This window comes from Solanum dulcamara, chromosome 5 (assembly GCF_947179165.1).
Source record: "Solanum dulcamara chromosome 5, daSolDulc1.2, whole genome shotgun sequence".
NCBI classification, from domain to species: Eukaryota; Viridiplantae; Streptophyta; class Magnoliopsida; order Solanales; family Solanaceae; genus Solanum; species Solanum dulcamara.
Window position 1 is genome coordinate 75,119,177 of NC_077241.1, and position 19,157 is coordinate 75,138,333.

Here is a 19,157-nt window from a genome sequence, read left to right on the forward strand (position 1 = left end):
CATGCAAGCTTGATACATACGAATCTGATACATAAAATTATATGTATCAGGAGCAGTAAAAAACCACATTTAAAAAAAGGCGTGTTGAAACTCCTTCAATCTTCTTGTTGGCTTCTTTGGGTGAATGTTGAACTTGAGATTTTAATTTCAATTTCTCACGGAGCTTATCCATCACTGATGGATCGTTACGATGTTTGAATCTAACCTCGTTCGGTGAATCAAGATTCTCTTGATTTTTATTCAACTGAGTGAGACCAACACTAAAAGATGGAGCGGATTCCATGTGAATCAGTGAACAATGTGAGAAAAAAAATTACAGAAGAAAACAGAGGAAATCGAAGAAGGTGAGAATGAAGTGAGACACCATTAAAGGAAAAACTTGAATATACCTTACTTGAATTCTTGAAATTGAGTAATAGATGGACTGAAATTGAAAACAAGAAACTGCCATCAAGAAGGCTAAAGAATAGGTGTAAATTTAGGTAACTGATATAAGGTAAAAATGATGTATCAGTGAAATAGGGAGAGAGTTAAAAAAATAGGGATTTTTGATATTTTTCCAACTAGTTGGGAATATTAGTAAATATGGTAATATAACATGTGTAAATGGGTAATTTTCCCAACTTATATTATGATTTATAAGCGCTTCGCTTTTTTTACTTTAATTTCAATGTGAGATTTGTCTAAGTGTAATAATATACATTTTTTTTGTCAGACAGCTTAGAAATTTATCTATTCTCTTCGATCTGTCTTTATTGTCTGTCGATTCGCTCTCCATTATGGACGTTATATTGAAAAGTTATTGCTTTTTGTCTAATTTTATTTGTCCATTTGCAACATCCAAAAAAAAAATCTCTCTTTTAATTATCAGAATTAACATCGTAATAGTATACCGCTATAAAACCATCTATAAAAAGCCTTACAAAAGAACTAATTTTTATTATTATAGATCATTTACTATCATGTCTATAAATTAAATTAATTTTTAAATGAGTTTTTTCTTTAAAAAATAGGATACCAAATACAGTGGTTCACCCACCAATTGCATTCATGAAAAGTCAGAATCTGAATAGAAAAGGCACACACGAAAGAATCTTCATTAGCTTCCTCTCATACTATTTTAATTTCGTCTACCTTCATCTTATCTCTATTAACCAACAAAACTTCCTCATATAACATAACAACAAATACTATATTATATAAAAAAAAATAAAAATTAAAGTATAGTATAAATATTTTTTCATTTTACTATATATAAATGATTAACCATATCCCTTACTTTCTAATAAATTCCCCCCAATAAACTATAATCCAACAGAAAAAACTAACCTTCATGTCTCCGTTTCCAAATTATTTGTATTTCACTTTTGCTCTGTTCCTTCTCCTGCTTTCGCTCCCTTCTTTTCCCGCCAGAATACTACAAGACGATCCGTTAACTGAACTCGCCGCCGATATTCAAAACAATACTTGGCATGCTTTCGTTAAATTCCTCGACGCCGGAAAAGGTAGTCAGGTCACTGGCATGTCGGAGCTCAAAAAATACTTCCAGCGATTCGGCTATATGCCAATTCCCGATCAAAATTTCACCGATTTTTTCGACGAAGACTTAGAGTCTGCAGTACTCAATTACCAGAAAAACCTTGGATTAACAGTCACCGGAAAACTAGACGACGAAACGATGAACGAAATTATGCTTCCGCGTTGCGGAATGAGAGATTCAGCTCATGATCACAGCTCGTTACGTACAACAAAAAATTACGCTTACTTTTACGGGAGACCTAGGTGGACGAAATCATCTCCGATGACTTTATCCTACGCTTTCTCACCGAATTCACTGATCGATTACATCTCCGCATCGGAAATTAGATCAGTTTTCAATCGGGCGTTTTCGCGGTGGTCTTCTGCGATTCCGGTGAATTTCACTGAGGCAGAGGATTACTACACGGCGGATATCAAAATCGGTTTCTACAGCGGCGATCACGGCGACGGTGAGCCGTTCGACGGAGTGTTGGGAGTGTTAGCTCACGCTTTTTCGCCGGAGAACGGGAGGTTCCATTTAGACGCAGCGGAAACATGGGCCGTTGATTTTGACGAAGAGAGATCGAAAGTCGCCGTGGATTTAGAATCCGTGGCGACCCATGAGATTGGGCATGTACTTGGGCTTGCTCATTCTTCGGTAAAAGATGCAGTAATGTACCCAAGTTTAAGCCCAAGAACGAAGAAAAGGGATTTGAAGCTTGATGACGTGGAAGGGGTCCAAGCTTTATATGGGTCAAACCCGAATTTTAAGTACACGTCATCGTTGGAACATGACACGTCATCATCATCAAATAGAAGAAAAACAATATCAAAGTGGACCACTTTAATTGGAATGGTGGCTTTGATCTTTTCATTGTGCTTATGATTTGATTGCTTGTATTTTCTATTTTTATTTTTTTTGGATGGCTATATTTAAAAGTTAGTGATGTATAAGATGATGTTGTAAGGATATTTAACACAGAAAAAAGAAGTAAAGAACATTCTTTAACAATGATTTAAAGGTTCTCTATATATTCTTTGTGAATCATTCTTGTTGGGTTGAATTATAGAAAGGAAGATAAAAGAGTCAAAGAAGAATTGGAAGTTTGGTTACCTTTGTGACTCTGTGGGAAGTTTTGTGGGTGGTGGCGGCCGCGACGGTGGTGGGTGGTGGTGGTGGCGGCGGCTTCATTTATTATCGGAGTTGAACTTCATCATAAAAAATCGAAATTCAACTTGAAGTTCAAGAGTCGAAACTTGTAGTACGTATGTAGGTTCGTTAGTCGAATTTAGAAGATTTTGTTCAAGTGATAATAAATTCATTAAATATGTATAAATATAAATTTAGAACTCATTTATTATCATTAAAGCCGTCATTATAAAATTCAGAATTTATAAAATAAAAATCCCAACCTCTATTGGTCGTCTTCATTTTAATTTTTCTTTGCGAGTGAAAAGTGAAACCTAATGAATTTTTTTTGCTGTCACTACTGCTTGTCAATTTGAATTGCATCAAAGCTCTCGTTCGAACTTCATATACGAGAATTCTAAACAAGAACTCGAGACATATTTGCTTGCACATAATAGTTATATCAAATAATTTAAGCGTAGTGGTTAAAAATTAGAGTAAGAATATGTTACTTAACCGTGAATAAAAGATAAGTATGCGTATGAAAAAATACAATTTTTTTATATTTATCAATTTGATGGAAATATCACGAACAAGTTTGTTTTTAACAATTCCAAACTATTATGCTTGATTTCTTTATTATTTCTGAATAAGAACTGGTAATTGCAAGATTAGGACTAGTCTAATTGGAAAGTAACTAGGAAAAAAAGATTCAATTTCAAAATGAGTGATTTGAACTTGCATCATTAATCAAGTACTAATTGCTTAATTGTGTAGATAGATAAGGCACGGTTTATACTAAAAATAAACTATGGAAAGAGATGTATTACGAACAAATTGATTACAGTATTGAAATTGACAAATTATAATATAGAGAGATTAGGAAATTTTTGACACTTTATAGCCCATTCTATATCATACTATTACTATTTAAAGAAGAGACGTTAAAAGATATTTTAGATTATTCAAAATACTATAGAATGAAAGGAAAATAATGATAGAGAAGTAAGAAATAAAGCTCCAAAATCATATAAAATTGTGTGTTGAACTTTAGTGTGGAGCCAATAAAAATGATAGTTTCCGTTTCAATTTGTTTGTCTTGTTTTTAAATTATTTTTTTCCTTCTTAAAAATATTTATTTTTTTGATAACTTTTAATTTTAATTTACCATATATAACATTACATATTTAAAGCCACAAAATTAAATAATATTTTAATACGATCCAAATACAAATATGATATGTTTACGGCAAATGCTTACCACGATCGAAATTTGGTCTAGGTTTTGAAGTTGGTTTTCCACAATATTGGATTTGTCAATTGGAAGAAAGAAAGATTCACTTTTTGCACCCCTAGTGGTTACCCTCACATGAAATTTTAAATAAATAAAGAACTGATTTTTGCATTTAAGGATGTAATCTAATGTTTAATAACGTGCAGAAATAATAATATTTTAAGTTTAGATTTAAATGAAAATAAATATAAATTACTAGATAATTTATTTTCATATGTTCAAGTCTTGATGAAAGAGTTATGTCGAATCTATACTTATAAAAGGTAATATGTAATCGATGAAATAATTAATCGTAATACATAAAGTGACATCATATTTATATTGATGGAAGATATTTCAGTGGATGAATTACCCGAGGTGCAAGGAATTACACCATAGCTGTACTGATGAAAGATAACAAGATCATATAAAAAAATTAGTCGAGATACATACAAATTAAGCCGATATCATTTTCATTAAAAAAATAGAAAAAGAAAGGATTGAAGTTCACATATAAAAAAAATATGTGCGCCAAATACGTAATTGATCCAATAAGTTGGGTACTAAACGACGAATGTTGATAAAGATTTTGAGCTAAAACCCTAAACCCTATCAACACTGTGTAGCTCCGAGATCTTGCCCAAAATTCCCCCTTTCCCTTTTGCTTTGGCTCTGTTACATATTTTCTACAAGGCTACAATGGCTTCAAGGTGTAGCAGAATTATCAGCAGGGCTTCCATTTCTTCTATCAGATCCGCTATAAAACTCAATTCCCAATCAGCTTCTTCTACGACGTCGTTTTCCAGTTTCTCTGCTTCAACCAGATCTGCTTCGTCTCCTCTCCGCCGTTTATCCTTTTCAAGGTACTTTGGGGCATAGTTGATTGATTGGACAATTGTGCTCTTACTCTCTTGTTTGTTAATTTTTATAATTTCCTATTTTTAGAGTTGTTTTTATATTTATGTTATTCATTTATGTAGAATTCCGTCGGAGCTGGGAGGAGTGCAGTCAATGTTGCCCCTACACAATGCAGTTGCTACGGCGAGGATGACGTCATGCCTGAGCTCAACATCGAGGAGTTGCAGAGCTCTTTCACAGGGTACACTCTGCTGCACCTCTCCAGACCTCTAGCATGTTCATTTATTATCCCACAAAATAAAAAAGAAGTATGTGCTTGTTCTTACTGTTTGTACATGATTGTTAATTTATCTTTTTACTGTGCTATTTGTTTTTGTGGATGTTATAATTGGAGATTCAAAATCGGATCTTTTCGCCGGGGCAGGGGGAGTTTTTAAATGCTTAAATTACTACTAATTGCTTATATCCAAAGGAAATTCAATACGAGAGACATTTCATAGAATTTAAAAATTACTAAAACAATTACAACATCTTGCAATCAAAACCAGTTTCCTTATCAATACGTCTTCTTGCTGGAACCTGTACCAATCAGAAGTAGAGTTAGTGTTGCACAGTATTGAATTGGTTTGATGACCTTCTCAATCTTCCTTTTACTGAAACATATAGAATGATTTTATGATATTTGTGAAATGGTTTAATATATTTGCCTAATCTGGTGCTCTTCTCCTTCTCCTATTTCAACGTACCAGTGTTATTTAGGCAATTAGCTCTACCTACATCTTTTGACCAGTTGCTCTACCTACACCTTGCACCAGCTTCATGTACTTTTGAGAAATATTTTGATATGGTGCATCTGTGTCTTGCATCCTATGTTAAAGATTGGACATTTTTATGTGAATTGGCGTCAGAAAAGCTCTTGTGGAATGACTTCCCTCCTCCCTTCCTTTCATCAATAAACTGTATGTAAGAGTGTCAGTGTCTTCTATTGAGTAGAAATTGTAGAGGAGTATGATGTAACATCCTTGCCTTACTAGCTCCGCCTCCACATAGGATGGTACCATATAACTTGTTTAACTTTCACAGGTTTGTTATAATGAGTAGTGACTAACAATAGAAATAGATTCACCCAATAGTGTTCCATCTTTTCACTTTTACTATAGAAAAGGAAGGAGAAATCTGAAAGAAATATTTCTCTATCATGAATGGAAAACCAACAAAGTAAAAGTGAGATGGTGAAATGTATTGCCTGTATACATCTATGAACAGAACATATGGTTGTGCAGTTGTGGTTTTACCTTGTTGAATAACTTAGTAGTTAAAAATAGCAACTAATAAGGATGAAACCTAAAATTATTAGTCGTGAAATTGGATATTCATTTTTGATTTTTGAAAATCATGTTTCTAGTCTCTGTTATAAACAAAACAAAAGCTCAATTTGGATGAAACAGAACAAGTAGTAGTCTGTATTTTATCATTAAGCACCTATTTTGTTGTTTCATTGTTTTTTTCTTTTCTTAAACTCCCCATATTTTTGGTTTTCACTTCTGGGGCAGGGTGGTGGTGATTGACTTGTTGTAAAGGGTATGTATTGCTGTTCTTTGAAAACCCTAGGCTTATGCTGATGAGCCATTAAAGCTCTAAAGCTTACTGGGGCCCTGAGCTAGCATGAGTTTCCTCCTCTGAAGCAAATGCAGTCCAAGTTGGTTTGGCTGAAACCTTCCACTTCTAAAATGAACCAGATATAAATCTTCTCTTGCTTGTTCTTCTCTATGTTAGCTAATATATTTACCGAAACATTGCTGATAAAAAAATATGAATATCCTGAGCACCTTTCCTAGTTAACCAAAATGGACATATATTTTGAGGTGGAAGGTTTTGATCAGCTATCTGACTGGAATATTTGGTTCCTGCAGGCACATGAGTTTCCAAAAGCATGAAAGAAATATACTGGGATATGACAGGCCTTCCTATTTTGCTTAAGTGCGTTCCTATCTTAGCACCAAGTTTTATCAGCACGTTTTAAGAAAACAATTAAATGAGTAGAATGGAAGTGAATTCTGTCTAGGGCTGCCATTTTTCTTTTCGCAACCTTCACATGCAATTATTGTATGTAAAAACTTAAAGTAAAAGCTTTCAGAATGAATACAGTTTTATTATCTTCTTGTTGATTATGTTGTTTACCTAGTTCTCATAGTAGTACTTTGGGTTTTTTGGAAAACTGTGTTTCTGCATCTTACCATTGTATGTAAAAACTTAAAGTAAAAGCTTTCAGAATGAATAAAGTTTTATTATCTTCTTGTTGATTATGTTGTTTACCTAGTTCTCATAGTAGTACTTTGGGTTTTTTGGAAAACTGTGTTTCTGCATCTTACCATTTTTAAAAAGGTTCATTTAATGGGTAATGTTCTGATAATATATTTTTGAGAGTTACTTGCTTTCAATTGATTCCAAAGGCTAAAATTCACTCTGCAGACTGAAAGCTCACAATTCCTTGACGATCAAATAATAATAATAATCGAAAGCTCATAATCATACCAATTCATCTGTTAGTTGAATGATTTTCCCATGCTTAAAGTGTCTTTCCAGGGGTTCTGTATGGTGGTTATTGTGAGGGAGATATTGTAAAAGCTGTTTCAGTCTTGTGGCAAGACTGTTCAACGTTATTAGGAACCATGTTGTTGTCAGCTCTTTCTAGGGTAAAAGTATGATGGGTTCAGCAATACTTAATGAAGTAAATAATCTTATTCATAGAGCTAATCCCAACTTGCTTGGGATTGAGGAGTAGTTCTTTCATTCTCTCATCCACAATTTTTCTTTCTGTGATTTACACTTTTTTTAATTTTGCCGGGGAAGTTTTGCATGGACTTTCAGGTCATAATAATTCCATATCTGCCTACATTTGTATGTATAAGCACTTCTTAGTCAATGTCAGCATTAGAAATGCTCTCAAGAATTATAGCAATCTTATCTATGAAAATGATCTCGTCGTTCTTTAAGAAACCCAAAATACAGGTCTATAATGAAATCTGTCACCAGTCTAGTTTTGTCTTTGAGAGTCCTGCTATGACTGTTAGTTATAGGTGGAGCTTATTAGGAGACTACAAGGAGCAGATTTAATGTATTAGTGATTGATCTTTAGTAACTTCCATGCATTTTTCTTATAAAAATATTAATCTTTAACAAATGCCATGGTTTTGATTTTAATAATATATCTGCTTATAACATATAACTAGTAAATGTGGAATCCCTTGACCCATTGATATGGTGAGTGAACATTTGATCTTTGTTAAAAGTGGTTAGGAAAGTGGGAATACGTAGGTTTTGCCTTTCAAATTGTGTAGGACTTTATCTGCTAAGAGGCGACAGTTCTTTGACTGTCACCTCCAGGGTTCTGCCGAAAAGAAAGAGAAAGAACAAGAATTTTACAGGAGTCTGTTTGTCATAAAATAATTGTCTGACTTCAGTTGTTTTTATGTTAAGTTATTGTGCCCCTATTTGACAAAGCCTATTTTGGTAACAAGAATTTTCATTTTCCCAGATGATACTGAAGGAACGTGAAAATTTTTGCTCATCAGGAGGAGGTTGTATCTGCTTGAATTTAGCTACAAGATATTTTGCCTCGGCTTTAAATCTGCTTATTGTAGAGAAAAAGATGCACCAGAGATAAACCTACCCTTATTCTTTTTCAAATACTTGAATGCAAATTTGTCTTGTATGTAACACTTAGGTTTATTTTTTTTCTTTTAGTGGCAACTGTATCTGCAACAAAATGTATTTGATTGATTTAAGGAATCTAACCTATCCTATTTTTGATCTTTGCATTTTGTATTTTGCCTCTTGATATTTCTCCTGATACGAGTCTTTTGTGTTTGTGGCAATAGAGCTGGGTCTATCGGTACCAAGGTGACTTGCTAGCAGATTGTTAAAGAAAGCTGTCAACTCTTTGATGGAAAGGCAAGATTTTGTCCTAGATAAGGCAGTTCTGTCATGACTGTTCAAACTTTATAAAGGTGGTAACAATATTTGAATGTATTGAACTTTCAGCTGGTTTTGCCGTTAATACTGAGTTCTGATTGCTCGATTATTTGGAAACTTACTTTGGAATAATCCTTATTTCATTATTTTTGGGGGAGTATTTGTTATACTGAGAATTGATAAGGTTGTGGGTTGTATAACAAAGGCTTCTTGTTTTCCCAAAATTGCTTCTTTATGTTTTCGACCAACTTGTTATGTTGGGAAGACAAAAAGGTCGAGTTTTAATGAAGACATCTCGTCAGTTACTTTTTGGCTGTGAACATTGATATGTTTTCATTAGTATCAGGATGCCAACTGCAATGAATAAACGCTTATTCAAGCAAGCAGCGCAACGATATTGTTAGACGGATTAATACATTGGTGTACATGAACACAAGAGACTCGCCCATATTGATATGTTTAGGGTCAGAAAAGGGAAACATCAAACAATTGGTTTGTAGCTTTTTGCAGCATGAAACAGTTGCTGCACCTTCAAATACGTTGTGTACTGTTGCAGCCCTTCCCGGAATAGTTAAATATAAGGCTATAGGCATTCTGACTTGCCAATACTTTGATAAGTAGAGTTGATGGATAAAGTTATCCGTGCTGGTAAGAGGTAACAAGTGTTTAATGGAATAATTGAGGCACTAAATGTACTTGTGTTGTCCTCAAGCACGATTAAATACGACATGGCATCTCCTAAACTTAATCATGACAACGTAAGCTAACATTTGTGACTGTACTTGCAGTACTGTCGCCCCTTTATTTATATTTTTGCACACAAGGGTGTAGCTCAATGGTCATTAAATGAGTTGAGAACTGACCATTGGAGGCAACAACACTAGGGAAGTTCTTCTCATTGGACGTAAGTTCGGACACCACGGTTATAAAAAAAGTTCTTCGGACGTAAGTTCGGACACCACGGTTATAAAAAAATGTAGTGTTAAGGGACACAATCAATATTTACTCGTTTCTTCATGGTAGGTTAGTGTTTATGTTGCACATCAATGAAGTTGACAAATAGGAAGCCCCAATTCAGCACTCAGACATGCATATACATTCTTTTTGTTAATTAAGGTTCAAGGTAGGCTGTCTTCTTTTTAGCCCTTGTATTTGGGATTTGATTTGTGAGACATACCAATTTACTTATTTCTCGAATATTAGTTAGGGGAACCTGACCAGCAACTTTTGGTCATAAGGGCATTGTTATAATCTTTTTATCATTTAATAGATGGAATTGTATTTGAGTTTTCCACATTGATCCAACTCCGACCAGCTTCTTTTCTTACTCTTGTCTCCTTCATCTGCTCCCTCATGCCACCAACATCGATCCACTTCCTATGCAATGCATACATATTAGACATTAGTACATAAACAAACTCGTTATCACCTTCCAATTCTATCAGCTTTGCAGCTGCCATTTCTGCTATCGTTATATCTCCACAAGTGACAGAAGCACCTAGTAGTGCCTTCCAAATTAATCCACAGTTTTCAAATCCGAGTTCATAAATCATTTTCTCTGCCTTACTCACGTCCCCTTCTTGTCCCATGAGCTTAATCATTGAAGAGCAGTGTTCCGGCATGGGACAGATACCATAATCATTGACCATCAATTCAAAATAGTCATTTGCAGCCTCGAAAGATATTCTGTTATGCCAACATGCAGCCAAGACATTCACGAATGTAATACCATCTGGTAGTAAATCTTTCACCGATTTCAACTGCTCAAACAGCCGGATCACTTCATCTGAATTACCATTATGACCATGTCCAGATATAATCGTGTTCCATGTTATCAGATTCTTCACAGGGAGCCATCCAAACAGAATGTCAGCTTCATTCATTTGCCCACATTTAGAATACATGTCAATGAGAGCAGTTCCAACAACAACAGTCTCGTTCACGCCATACTTTACTGTGCAACAATGGATCAACTTTCCCCATGTTATAGCTGCTATATTAGCAATGCCACTTAATATACTTGAAAAGGTGAATTGATCCATAAGAACATTACTAAGATGCATGTTTTGAAAAAATTGCAGAGCTTCTTTCGCTCTTCCTCTGTTGACATATCCTGTTATTATCGAATTCCATGAAGATGAATTCGGGCATGGCATTCTTGATAACATATCAACAGCGTCTTCTATGTTACCAAACTGTGCCACACCACTAATTAGCTCGTTGTATGACACCGTATCAGGTTCAGGCATTTGATGTAAGAAAACAAATGCCTGATCAAGCCTGCTGTTTCTTGCATTTGCTGCAATGACTGAATTCCAAGAAATCGTATCTTTCTCCATCATACCATTGAACACCCTCGTCGATTCTTCAGCAGAGCCACATTTTCCATACATGTCAATCAAAGAATTTGAGACCACAATGCTGCACTCTACACCAAATTTCACAATATTGGAATGTACCAATTTCCCTAGTTGTACTAAACCAAGTGATCCACATGCTGATAAAGCAGCTGTAAAAGAGTACGAATCGGAACAAAGTTCCGATCTTTCCAGTTGAATAAACAAGTTCAGAGCTGCAGTAAACTGCCCAGAACGAACATAACCTGATATCAACGTATTCCAAGTAACAACATTTGTTTCAGTCATTTCGTCAAACAGTTGTTGTGCATTACCCAAAAGCTGAGACTTCACATAGAAATTGACCAAAGCTGTAGCAACAAAGACATTGCTGACAAACCCAGATTTTAAAATACAGCAATGAAGCTGCTCACCATGAGAAAACCAACCAAGATTGGTACATGAACGGGTCAAGTGAACTAGAGAATAAGCATTAAGCTTAGAACCAGAATTCAAGATTTGAAAGTCCTTAAACAGGGCCATTTCAGAACTAATTTTTGAATTGAAGTCATCTTCTTGATGGGGTTTTGTAGTGCTGCTAATGGACTTAGAGAAGAAACAACCTTGCTGCCTTTTGCTAAGTAGCTGCACAGAGCATTTCTTTACCAGTTGATGAGTTCTTGGCATAATAATTCAAGGAAACTTTGCCCTCATATTTAGAACAAATGCAGACACAGTAATTCCATCATCCTATAACATTTTAGGCCAACCAACACAAATTCCACCAGCGAAGGAGCAAATTGTTTTCCTTCAACGCGAGTTTTCAATAGTATCATAATTTGGACTTTGGAGATATAGATAAAAATTAGGCATAATTTGTTTCAGACACACCGTATTCAATACATTCACATGTATGAAACTCTTTTGCTCGCCTCTCTTTCTCTTGCTTGCCTCTCTCCCTACGTGTTTGTATTTCAAAATGTCTCTAGTATGCCACATACATGTATCTAGCATGATTCGCATATATCTGAAATATATAGATTATCTCGCTCGCCTCTCTCCTATTTTTGCTCGTTTCTCTCTCTATTTTAGTATATCAAGTGGTAAAAATACATATATCTAGGTATATCTGACTTGAGCTCTTGTATGAAATTACTAACTAGTGAAACAATATGTAATTATTTGAAACTATAGCGAGAATTAGTAAATATAATTGGAATATTTGTCTAATTAGATAGTTTTTCCAACATTTTAATGTTATTCTCATATTACTTGGGCTTCGTTGATTGGTAAGCGGTTGGGTTCAAGTCCATTGGCACAACCAGGTCAGTTGAACACTTTTCATTTGAAAAATTTATATGATACTTCCTTTAGTTCATATTAACTGAATTGTTGGGTATGACATGCACTTTTGAAAAATATTTAACGATATAAATAGGCTACTGTCTATTATTACTCTTTTTGATTATTTTCATATTATTTCTTAAAAATATAAAGTAGTTAAGAATCTCACTAAAAGAAGAATAAAAATGAAAAAAGTCACTAACAATTCTATTAAACTTTTTGAAAATTCACTTATTTTGAACTATAGAAAAAAATCCCAACAATTCACTTAGAACAAATTTTAATGAATTAGTTCACAAATTATACAAAATATATAATTCACAAATTACTTTTGATACATATATATATATTAATTCTTGAACACCCCTATCGACTAGTCAAGTCTCCTACTTTTCTCTTCCAATTATAGAACTAATTTTTATGAGAACTGCTATACTGCTAGTTTTGATGAATTGTACTATGATGTTTTAATTTGTGTTTATACTGAATAAACATGAGAAGAAATTGTCAAATGGCTGCTCTTTTACCGCTACTTAACTTTTGACTAATATTTTAAAATTATATATTCAATGTTTGGTTACTTTTTAGGGCAAGAATTCCTCGATATGATCGTTCTGGAAGTCCATTTGAACTTAATAAAGGTAGAAATCAGGGTGGAGCCATTTTACAGTTAAGGGTTTATTCGAATTTTCTTCGGTGAAAAATTATATTATTTATACATGATTAAAATAATATTTTATGTATATATAGTACATATTGAACCCCCTTCGACTAGTTTATTAATCCATTTTTTTTAGATTTTGAACCTCTTTACTAAAATTTCTGGCTTCGCCATGAATAGTAATCCTGCTAAACTGAACAACATAAAACTTTCTTGTTAAATGAAACTATTATTGTTCCTACCAACTTTTTAATTGTAATAATTTAAATATACATTATTGGAGCTAGAATTAGCGCAATTGCTAGCTAGCACTACACTTCTCTCTTTTTCATTGAATTCTCGTTCCCCATATTCTTATAGCTCCACAAAATTACTAAACGAACATACGTAAATAATAACAACAAACCATAATCTTACAAATAAGGGCCAGAGAATAATAATGTGCACGCTAATTTTATTTCTATTTTTTGATGAAAGGAGGTTGTTTCTGATAAATTTTAGGCTCATGGACAGGTGAAAAAGAGACCGTAATTGTTAGTAAACTGTATTGGAAAATATTAAACAGTAACAGAAACTTCTGAAAATAATAAAAAACAGAATCTGAAAATATTAATGCAGAAACAGAATCGAGCCCACTGAGTGCACAGTGTGTCCTTAAGGAAATTATTCCCCTCAAAGTACCCGAGGTTTTTGGAATCTTTCCTCCCAGGATAGAACGATTACTCACCAAAGTAGAGGTACTGCAAATCTTTGATGACAGCGAACCACTTGAAGGATGTATATCACACGATTTTAGGAAGTGCAGAAAGAAGAATAAGAAGATGGTATGTTCAGAATTTCGTATGGAACATTCTGAAGATTTTACAGATATATATAGACTGTTAATACCTTTTCAGAAAAGGCACCTGTTGGGAAAAGGTTTGCCTGTTGAGAAGGTTTGCAACTTTTCGGACAAGGTTGCAACCATTCAAAAATCCGTTGGAAAAAACGGAGGGAAATTTTAAATTAATCCGGGAAGAAACGGGTCGCGGGTCGCGGGTCAGGATTTTTTTCCACTTAATTAATTAATTAAATAAATAATATTAATTAATTAAAAATTTAAAGAAAAATTTGGTCCAAAAAGATTATCAATCAATCATATCAATTGACCAAATCCAAATCCAAATCCAAATCCAAATCCAAATCCGAATCCGAATCCGAATCCGAAGCCGAAGCCGAAGCCGAAGCCGAAGCCGAAGCCGTAGCCGTAGCCGTAGCCGAAGCCGAAGCCGAGCCGAGCCGAGCGAGCGACGACGACGATGCGCGAGGGGAGACCCTCTTCTTGACCCTTTAGCAACATGAAGGAGTGCTTCTATTTTTAAATAGGAGACTTTTCATTTCTACCACCTATGTGGGACCAAAGCTTATTTAATAAAATAAGAGAGAACATATCATTTCCTCTCCACTTCTTTTTCCCTCAATTTCCCATTCAACCTATCAATTAAACCCAACAATCCCCCACATGAATAGGGAATGTCTACAAGATAAAGGAATGCACGGATAAGTGTGTGATATACAAGCGAAGATTAATTGCATCTGGATAAGTAGGTTTCCCTTTGAACTTTCCATAGTGAACTTATATAGGATATACTCGATCAATCGGTAGATGCGATATCTTTGAACCGTCGAACTTTGTTGTATAACTAGACAACATAAGTCACACAATCAATCATCAACCATCTATGGTTCTCACGGTTGTGTTCGTTTCAGCCATGAACACCGCCTGGTTTCGTGAATGCATAGAGAATGGGCCTTTACTGTCATTCCCCTTGAAGCGGCTTATACTTCACATTCACATAGGTGATTTCTAAACGTGTAGTCCTATAGACACACTATCTAGTTATTTTCCGTCAGATTTAGATAATCATTAAAAAACCTTTAAAGTTTTATTAACTCATTAAAAGCCTTAAGGTTTTATCCTTTGTTTCTGAACATTGTCATCATCACGAGAATGGGTTGAGTTATTTGACAATGTTGAACCGTCAATCATAACTTTGTTTGATCTCTTTGAACCTAGTTGTCACGACCCACTTTTCATCAGGTCATGATGGCACCTACTATAACCCTCTAGTAGGTAAGCCAACCCGTCAACCCAGAACTTCAAGTAATGTGTTTGAAGGCAAAAACTATATAAGAGCATTGAATTATAAAAGTAAACAGAATGAATAAGCGGAAGTAAACCAAAACATGTTTTAAACAACTAAAGATCCCTCCCAGAACCTGGAAGTCACAAGTACAGAGCTGCTACAAAATAAAATATGAGTACAAGTCCCGAAAGTGGACCAAAAAGATATAAAACAACTGGCTAGTCTCAGAAGGCAAAAGACGGGCCATCCATTCTGAAGGAGACAAAAGTGATCCAAAAACGCCAAGTTATCACCCTAGTCTCCGAATCTGACTTCAACAAGATCGATCTATTCGTGACAGTAGCTGGTGCTCGGTCCTGCATCACGAAAGTAGATGCAGAGTGTAGTATGAGTACCAAGACAACAGGTACCCAGTAGGCATCATAGGCCGACTGAGCAGAAAAGGTGAAAACAATATGAAAAAGAGGAATAAGACTAAATAGGAATCAACATAAGCATCTAAAGTGAAAAGAGTACTATCTACGAGAGCTACAACTAACTATACCCAACCGGGCCCCCATAAGCCCAGCCGGGACACTCGTACGCAAGTTAAATAAAAACTCGAACGAACCCCCATAAGTTCGCCGAGTACACAGAATAGCTACAACTACCAAGGCTAGGAACCAAGAATATGCGATGTCAGGAACCGAAGTACTGTATCATTTCCAAAACCCAGAATCTCCAAGAGTCAATTGATCTAGGGGTGACTTAGGGGTCGAGGCCGGGACTGGGACCCAGATGCTCGCCCGAATATTCAAAGTGGCCAAGGCCGGGACTGGGTACCCGTATGCTTGCCATAATACATAAGTGCGGGACTGGATACCCGGATGCTCGTCGTAATACATCGGTGCGGTCGAGGCCGGGACTGTATACCCGGATGCTCACCGTAATACATCGATATGATCGAGGCCAGGACTGGATACCCGGATGCTCGTCATACTAGCAAGTCGGCGGAGGCCGGGACTGAGTACCCGGATGCTCCCCGATAATTCAGAACGGAGGCCGGGACTGGGTACCCGGATGCTCATAGATAATTTATCCCATGGTTTCGAATATATCCTTTCCAACTAATCAACAACAGTACCGAGAATTTCCTCCACAATGTGTCAACTGATATGCCGCCAAAACTTGAACCGGAGCCGAAGCCAAATGATCATGAATTCTAGTATTGCCAACGCATCTCAAAAGTTATGACTATACCGAGTTATGGGTGGGAGTGTTATTAAGAGCAAGGGTATCGCCTAGCTAAGGCCAACTACTAGGCACTAGCCCGCTACACCATTCTACAGGGATCTAAGTCCACCGGAGCGACGCTGGGCATATAAAGCAAGTTTACATCCTATACTAAGGCCAACATACTCCACAGTATCAACAACATGCTCATTCAACTCTCCTTATAATACTAACAAATAACGATAAGATACACATGCTTCTAAATACCTGAAAAAAACTGATAACAAGCCTAAAGCATGATTTCTAACACCTATACTAAGGCCAACATACTCCACAGTATCAACAACATGCTCATTCAACTCTCCTTATAATTCTAACAAATAACGATAAGATACACATGCTTCTAAATACCTGAAAAACCTGATAACAAGCCTAAAGCATGATTTCTAACACCTATACTAAGGCCAACATACTCCACAGTATCAACAACATGCTCATTCAACTCTCCTTATAATACTAACAAATAACGACAAGATACATCTGCTTCTAAATATCCGAAAAACCCGATAACAAGCCTAAAACATGATTTCTAACACCTGAGATATACAATTAAACTACCCAACCAAAATCTCAACTATTTCAACATGCTTTCACATATTCCAACTCAATCTAAAGAAAGGTAAACCGTAGCCTACCTGTAGGCTAAACACGCGAGCTTCAAATCACTGTGCTGGAGCTTTTCCCTTTCGAACGACCTCGGAACGCTGCCAAACTGTCAAAAATAGAACCACAACGTCGATACGGTCGTTTAGACACTAATTTCATAATTTTTGGAAATGAACCAATTTTTGGGTCGAAAACGGGAATTATGGGACCCACATACGAAATTCCAGATTTGACCCCTAAAACAGGTTCTAAACGTCACCCCAAGCTCACAAATCAGATTTATAACACAATTCGGGGTGGGAAATTACGCAAGATGATCAAACAACCAAAACTCATAAATTCGGACTAAAGGACTAAAAATGGCAGCATCAAAATCAGTAAATTCTGGAAATACGAGACTCTTTCAACCCAAACAAATTGCACTATGATGATCCTTGTGAAAAACCCCACAATCTAGCCTCAAGAATCACTCAAAACGGAGTTATATTGACCAAGATACACTCTTTCAAAATTCAATAAAATTTCATTCCTAAAATCACTAAATCTGCAGCTAAAAATCAATTTATTACCTCGAACGACGTGCCAAAAACAGATTCTGAAACTTCCACGATGTTCTCCTTAAATTTCCACGCAAGATAGCCTCTGGAATCGCCCAAATCGGATTTATATTGGTCAAGAAATAACTTGTCAAAGTTCTTCAAAAATCCATTCCGGAAATGGACACTGCTGCAAATAATATCACGATTTTTACCTGAATCGAATGCTCCAAATTAGTTTTCAATCTCTCCAATGCGTTCTCCACGAAAAACCTCACAATTTTGCCTTTTGAATCACCCAATTTGGAGCTCTAGAACTCAAGAAATGAGGGTTCAAAGTTGAGGAGAAAAATCTGAAAATCTGGTGCAAAATCTGCACTATTGCACCAGATTTTTCTGGTTTTCCATTATTTAAAGTCTCCGAATGGACCCTCGAAATTCGTTCGGAATCCGATAAAAATAAACCAGATATGCTACCCTACTAAATTCGATATTTCGGACTCAATGGCGCATTCAGAATTCTCATACGAGGTTATTATAATAAAAAGTGGGTCCCACATCCAAGAGTCATTTTAAGTCATATTTCATAGCGGGCCTCGATATTAGTCCGAAAGTCTCAAAAGGCGAACGAAGGGTCATTCTAGACTAAAATCAACATTCCGGAACTAACCGCGCTGTCAGAATTTTTATTCGAGCGCATTTTCCAAGAATGTTGACCAAAGTCAACTATAGGCTAAGTTTCAAAGTTAAAAGCGCCAAATAGCCCCAAACTCGTATCAATTGACTCGATAGTTATTCCAACAGTGCTATTAGCCTAATTTGGTCATTCCGGAGCTGATGGAACCATCAGAATTTGAATTCGAGATTTCGTTAGCCCAAAACTCAAAAAGTCGCAACTAAACTAATTTAGGCCTTTAAAATACCAAAATTGACTCGGGACCTCTAAAAATTCAACCAACACTTCTTCTAGACCAAAAACCATCTCCTGAATCCAACGGAGTTGTCGGAATTCCATTCCGAGCATCGAAACTCCAAAAGTTGACCAAAGTCAAACCTTGGCTTAAAGTTGCTCAAATTCTCAACTCAAGGCCTCAAATCTTCGTTACAGCTCCAAAACTGATTCCGTAAAGTCTCCTAACCCAATTTCGACATTTCAGAGCTGCTGGAATCGACGGAATTCCGTTCCGAGATCTGTAGCTGCGATTGACCCCAAATACCACTTTTTAACACTTAAAGCTTATGAAACTCAAAATTTCCAAGGACTTAACTTTTCATAGGATTTTCTAAAAATCAACACCCGATAACAATTAGAAATGACTCGGGGCATCTAAAGGGAGAGGTAAAATGGTCATTTTACAAAAATTCCAAAAATGACCTTGAGGGTCATTACACTAGTTCTTGGGATCTCCAGTCTACTAGGTAGAGTTACCGCCATGTTGACTTGTCCTAGGCCTTAACCCCATTCCCCTCGATGATCTTTCAACAGCCTCTCTAGATAAGCCTTTTGTTAGTGGATCCGATAT

General features: G+C 35.8%; 3 protein-coding genes and 1 long non-coding RNA gene across 13 annotated transcripts; 2 read left to right on the forward strand and 2 right to left on the reverse strand.

Annotated features, from left to right (window-relative positions):
- The first annotated feature begins 1,168 nt into the window (after positions 1-1,168).
- Positions 1,169-2,494, forward strand: LOC129888513 (metalloendoproteinase 4-MMP-like). Its single transcript, XM_055963476.1, has one exon. It carries the CDS (start codon positions 1,334-1,336, stop codon positions 2,402-2,404), a length of 1,071 nt encoding a protein of 356 aa, XP_055819451.1. The 5' UTR covers positions 1,169-1,333; the 3' UTR covers positions 2,405-2,494.
- A 1,970-nt stretch (positions 2,495-4,464) lies between these two features.
- LOC129889847 (protein NONRESPONDING TO OXYLIPINS 2, mitochondrial) lies at positions 4,465-8,977 on the forward strand. 10 transcript variants are annotated; one of them, XR_008766944.1, is made up of 4 exons: positions 4,466-4,783; positions 4,901-5,086; positions 6,692-6,758; positions 8,660-8,977. XR_008766944.1 is itself a non-coding variant. In XM_055965312.1 (4 exons), exons 1-3 carry the CDS (start codon positions 4,620-4,622, stop codon positions 8,334-8,336), a joined length of 303 nt encoding a protein of 100 aa, XP_055821287.1. In that variant the 5' UTR covers positions 4,466-4,619; the 3' UTR covers positions 8,337-8,359; positions 8,660-8,977. The 10 variants fall into 10 exon arrangements, 6 of the variants coding, with proteins under 6 accessions (XP_055821284.1, XP_055821285.1, XP_055821287.1 ...); XR_008766945.1 differs by lacking the exon at positions 8,660-8,977 and adding an exon at positions 8,317-8,365; XM_055965312.1 differs by lacking the exon at positions 6,692-6,758 and adding an exon at positions 8,317-8,359 and having other exon boundaries at positions 4,901-5,019.
- Positions 8,978-9,759: 782 nt separating this feature from the next.
- LOC129888514 (putative pentatricopeptide repeat-containing protein At5g47460) lies at positions 9,760-12,032 on the reverse strand. Its single transcript, XM_055963478.1, has one exon. The coding sequence runs from the start codon at positions 11,774-11,776 to the stop codon at positions 10,013-10,015; it is 1,764 nt and encodes a 587-aa protein (XP_055819453.1). The 5' UTR covers positions 11,777-12,032; the 3' UTR covers positions 9,760-10,012.
- Positions 12,033-17,126: 5,094 nt separating this feature from the next.
- Positions 17,127-18,074, reverse strand: LOC129888515 (uncharacterized). The gene is made up of 3 exons (XR_008766676.1): positions 17,850-18,074; positions 17,668-17,740; positions 17,127-17,204 (listed from the first exon to the last, which is right to left on the reverse strand). It is a non-coding gene; the product is annotated as an uncharacterized LOC129888515 (long non-coding RNA).
- Between the last annotated feature and the right edge of the window lie 1,083 nt (positions 18,075-19,157).

Bases quoted from the DNA above. Each gene is read 5' to 3' on its own strand.
- LOC129888513 (XM_055963476.1), top strand. From the start codon at position 1,334: ATGTCTCCGTTTCCAAATTATTTGTATTTCACTTTTGCTCTGTTCCTT.
- LOC129888514 (XM_055963478.1), bottom strand. From the start codon at position 11,776: ATGCCAAGAACTCATCAACTGGTAAAGAAATGCTCTGTGCAGCTACTT.
- LOC129889847 (XM_055965309.1), top strand. From the start codon at position 4,620: ATGGCTTCAAGGTGTAGCAGAATTATCAGCAGGGCTTCCATTTCTTCT. The intron at 4,784-4,900 runs GTACTTTGGGGC...TCATTTATGTAG, and splicing joins CGCCGTTTATCCTTTTCAAG to AATTCCGTCGGAGCTGGGAG.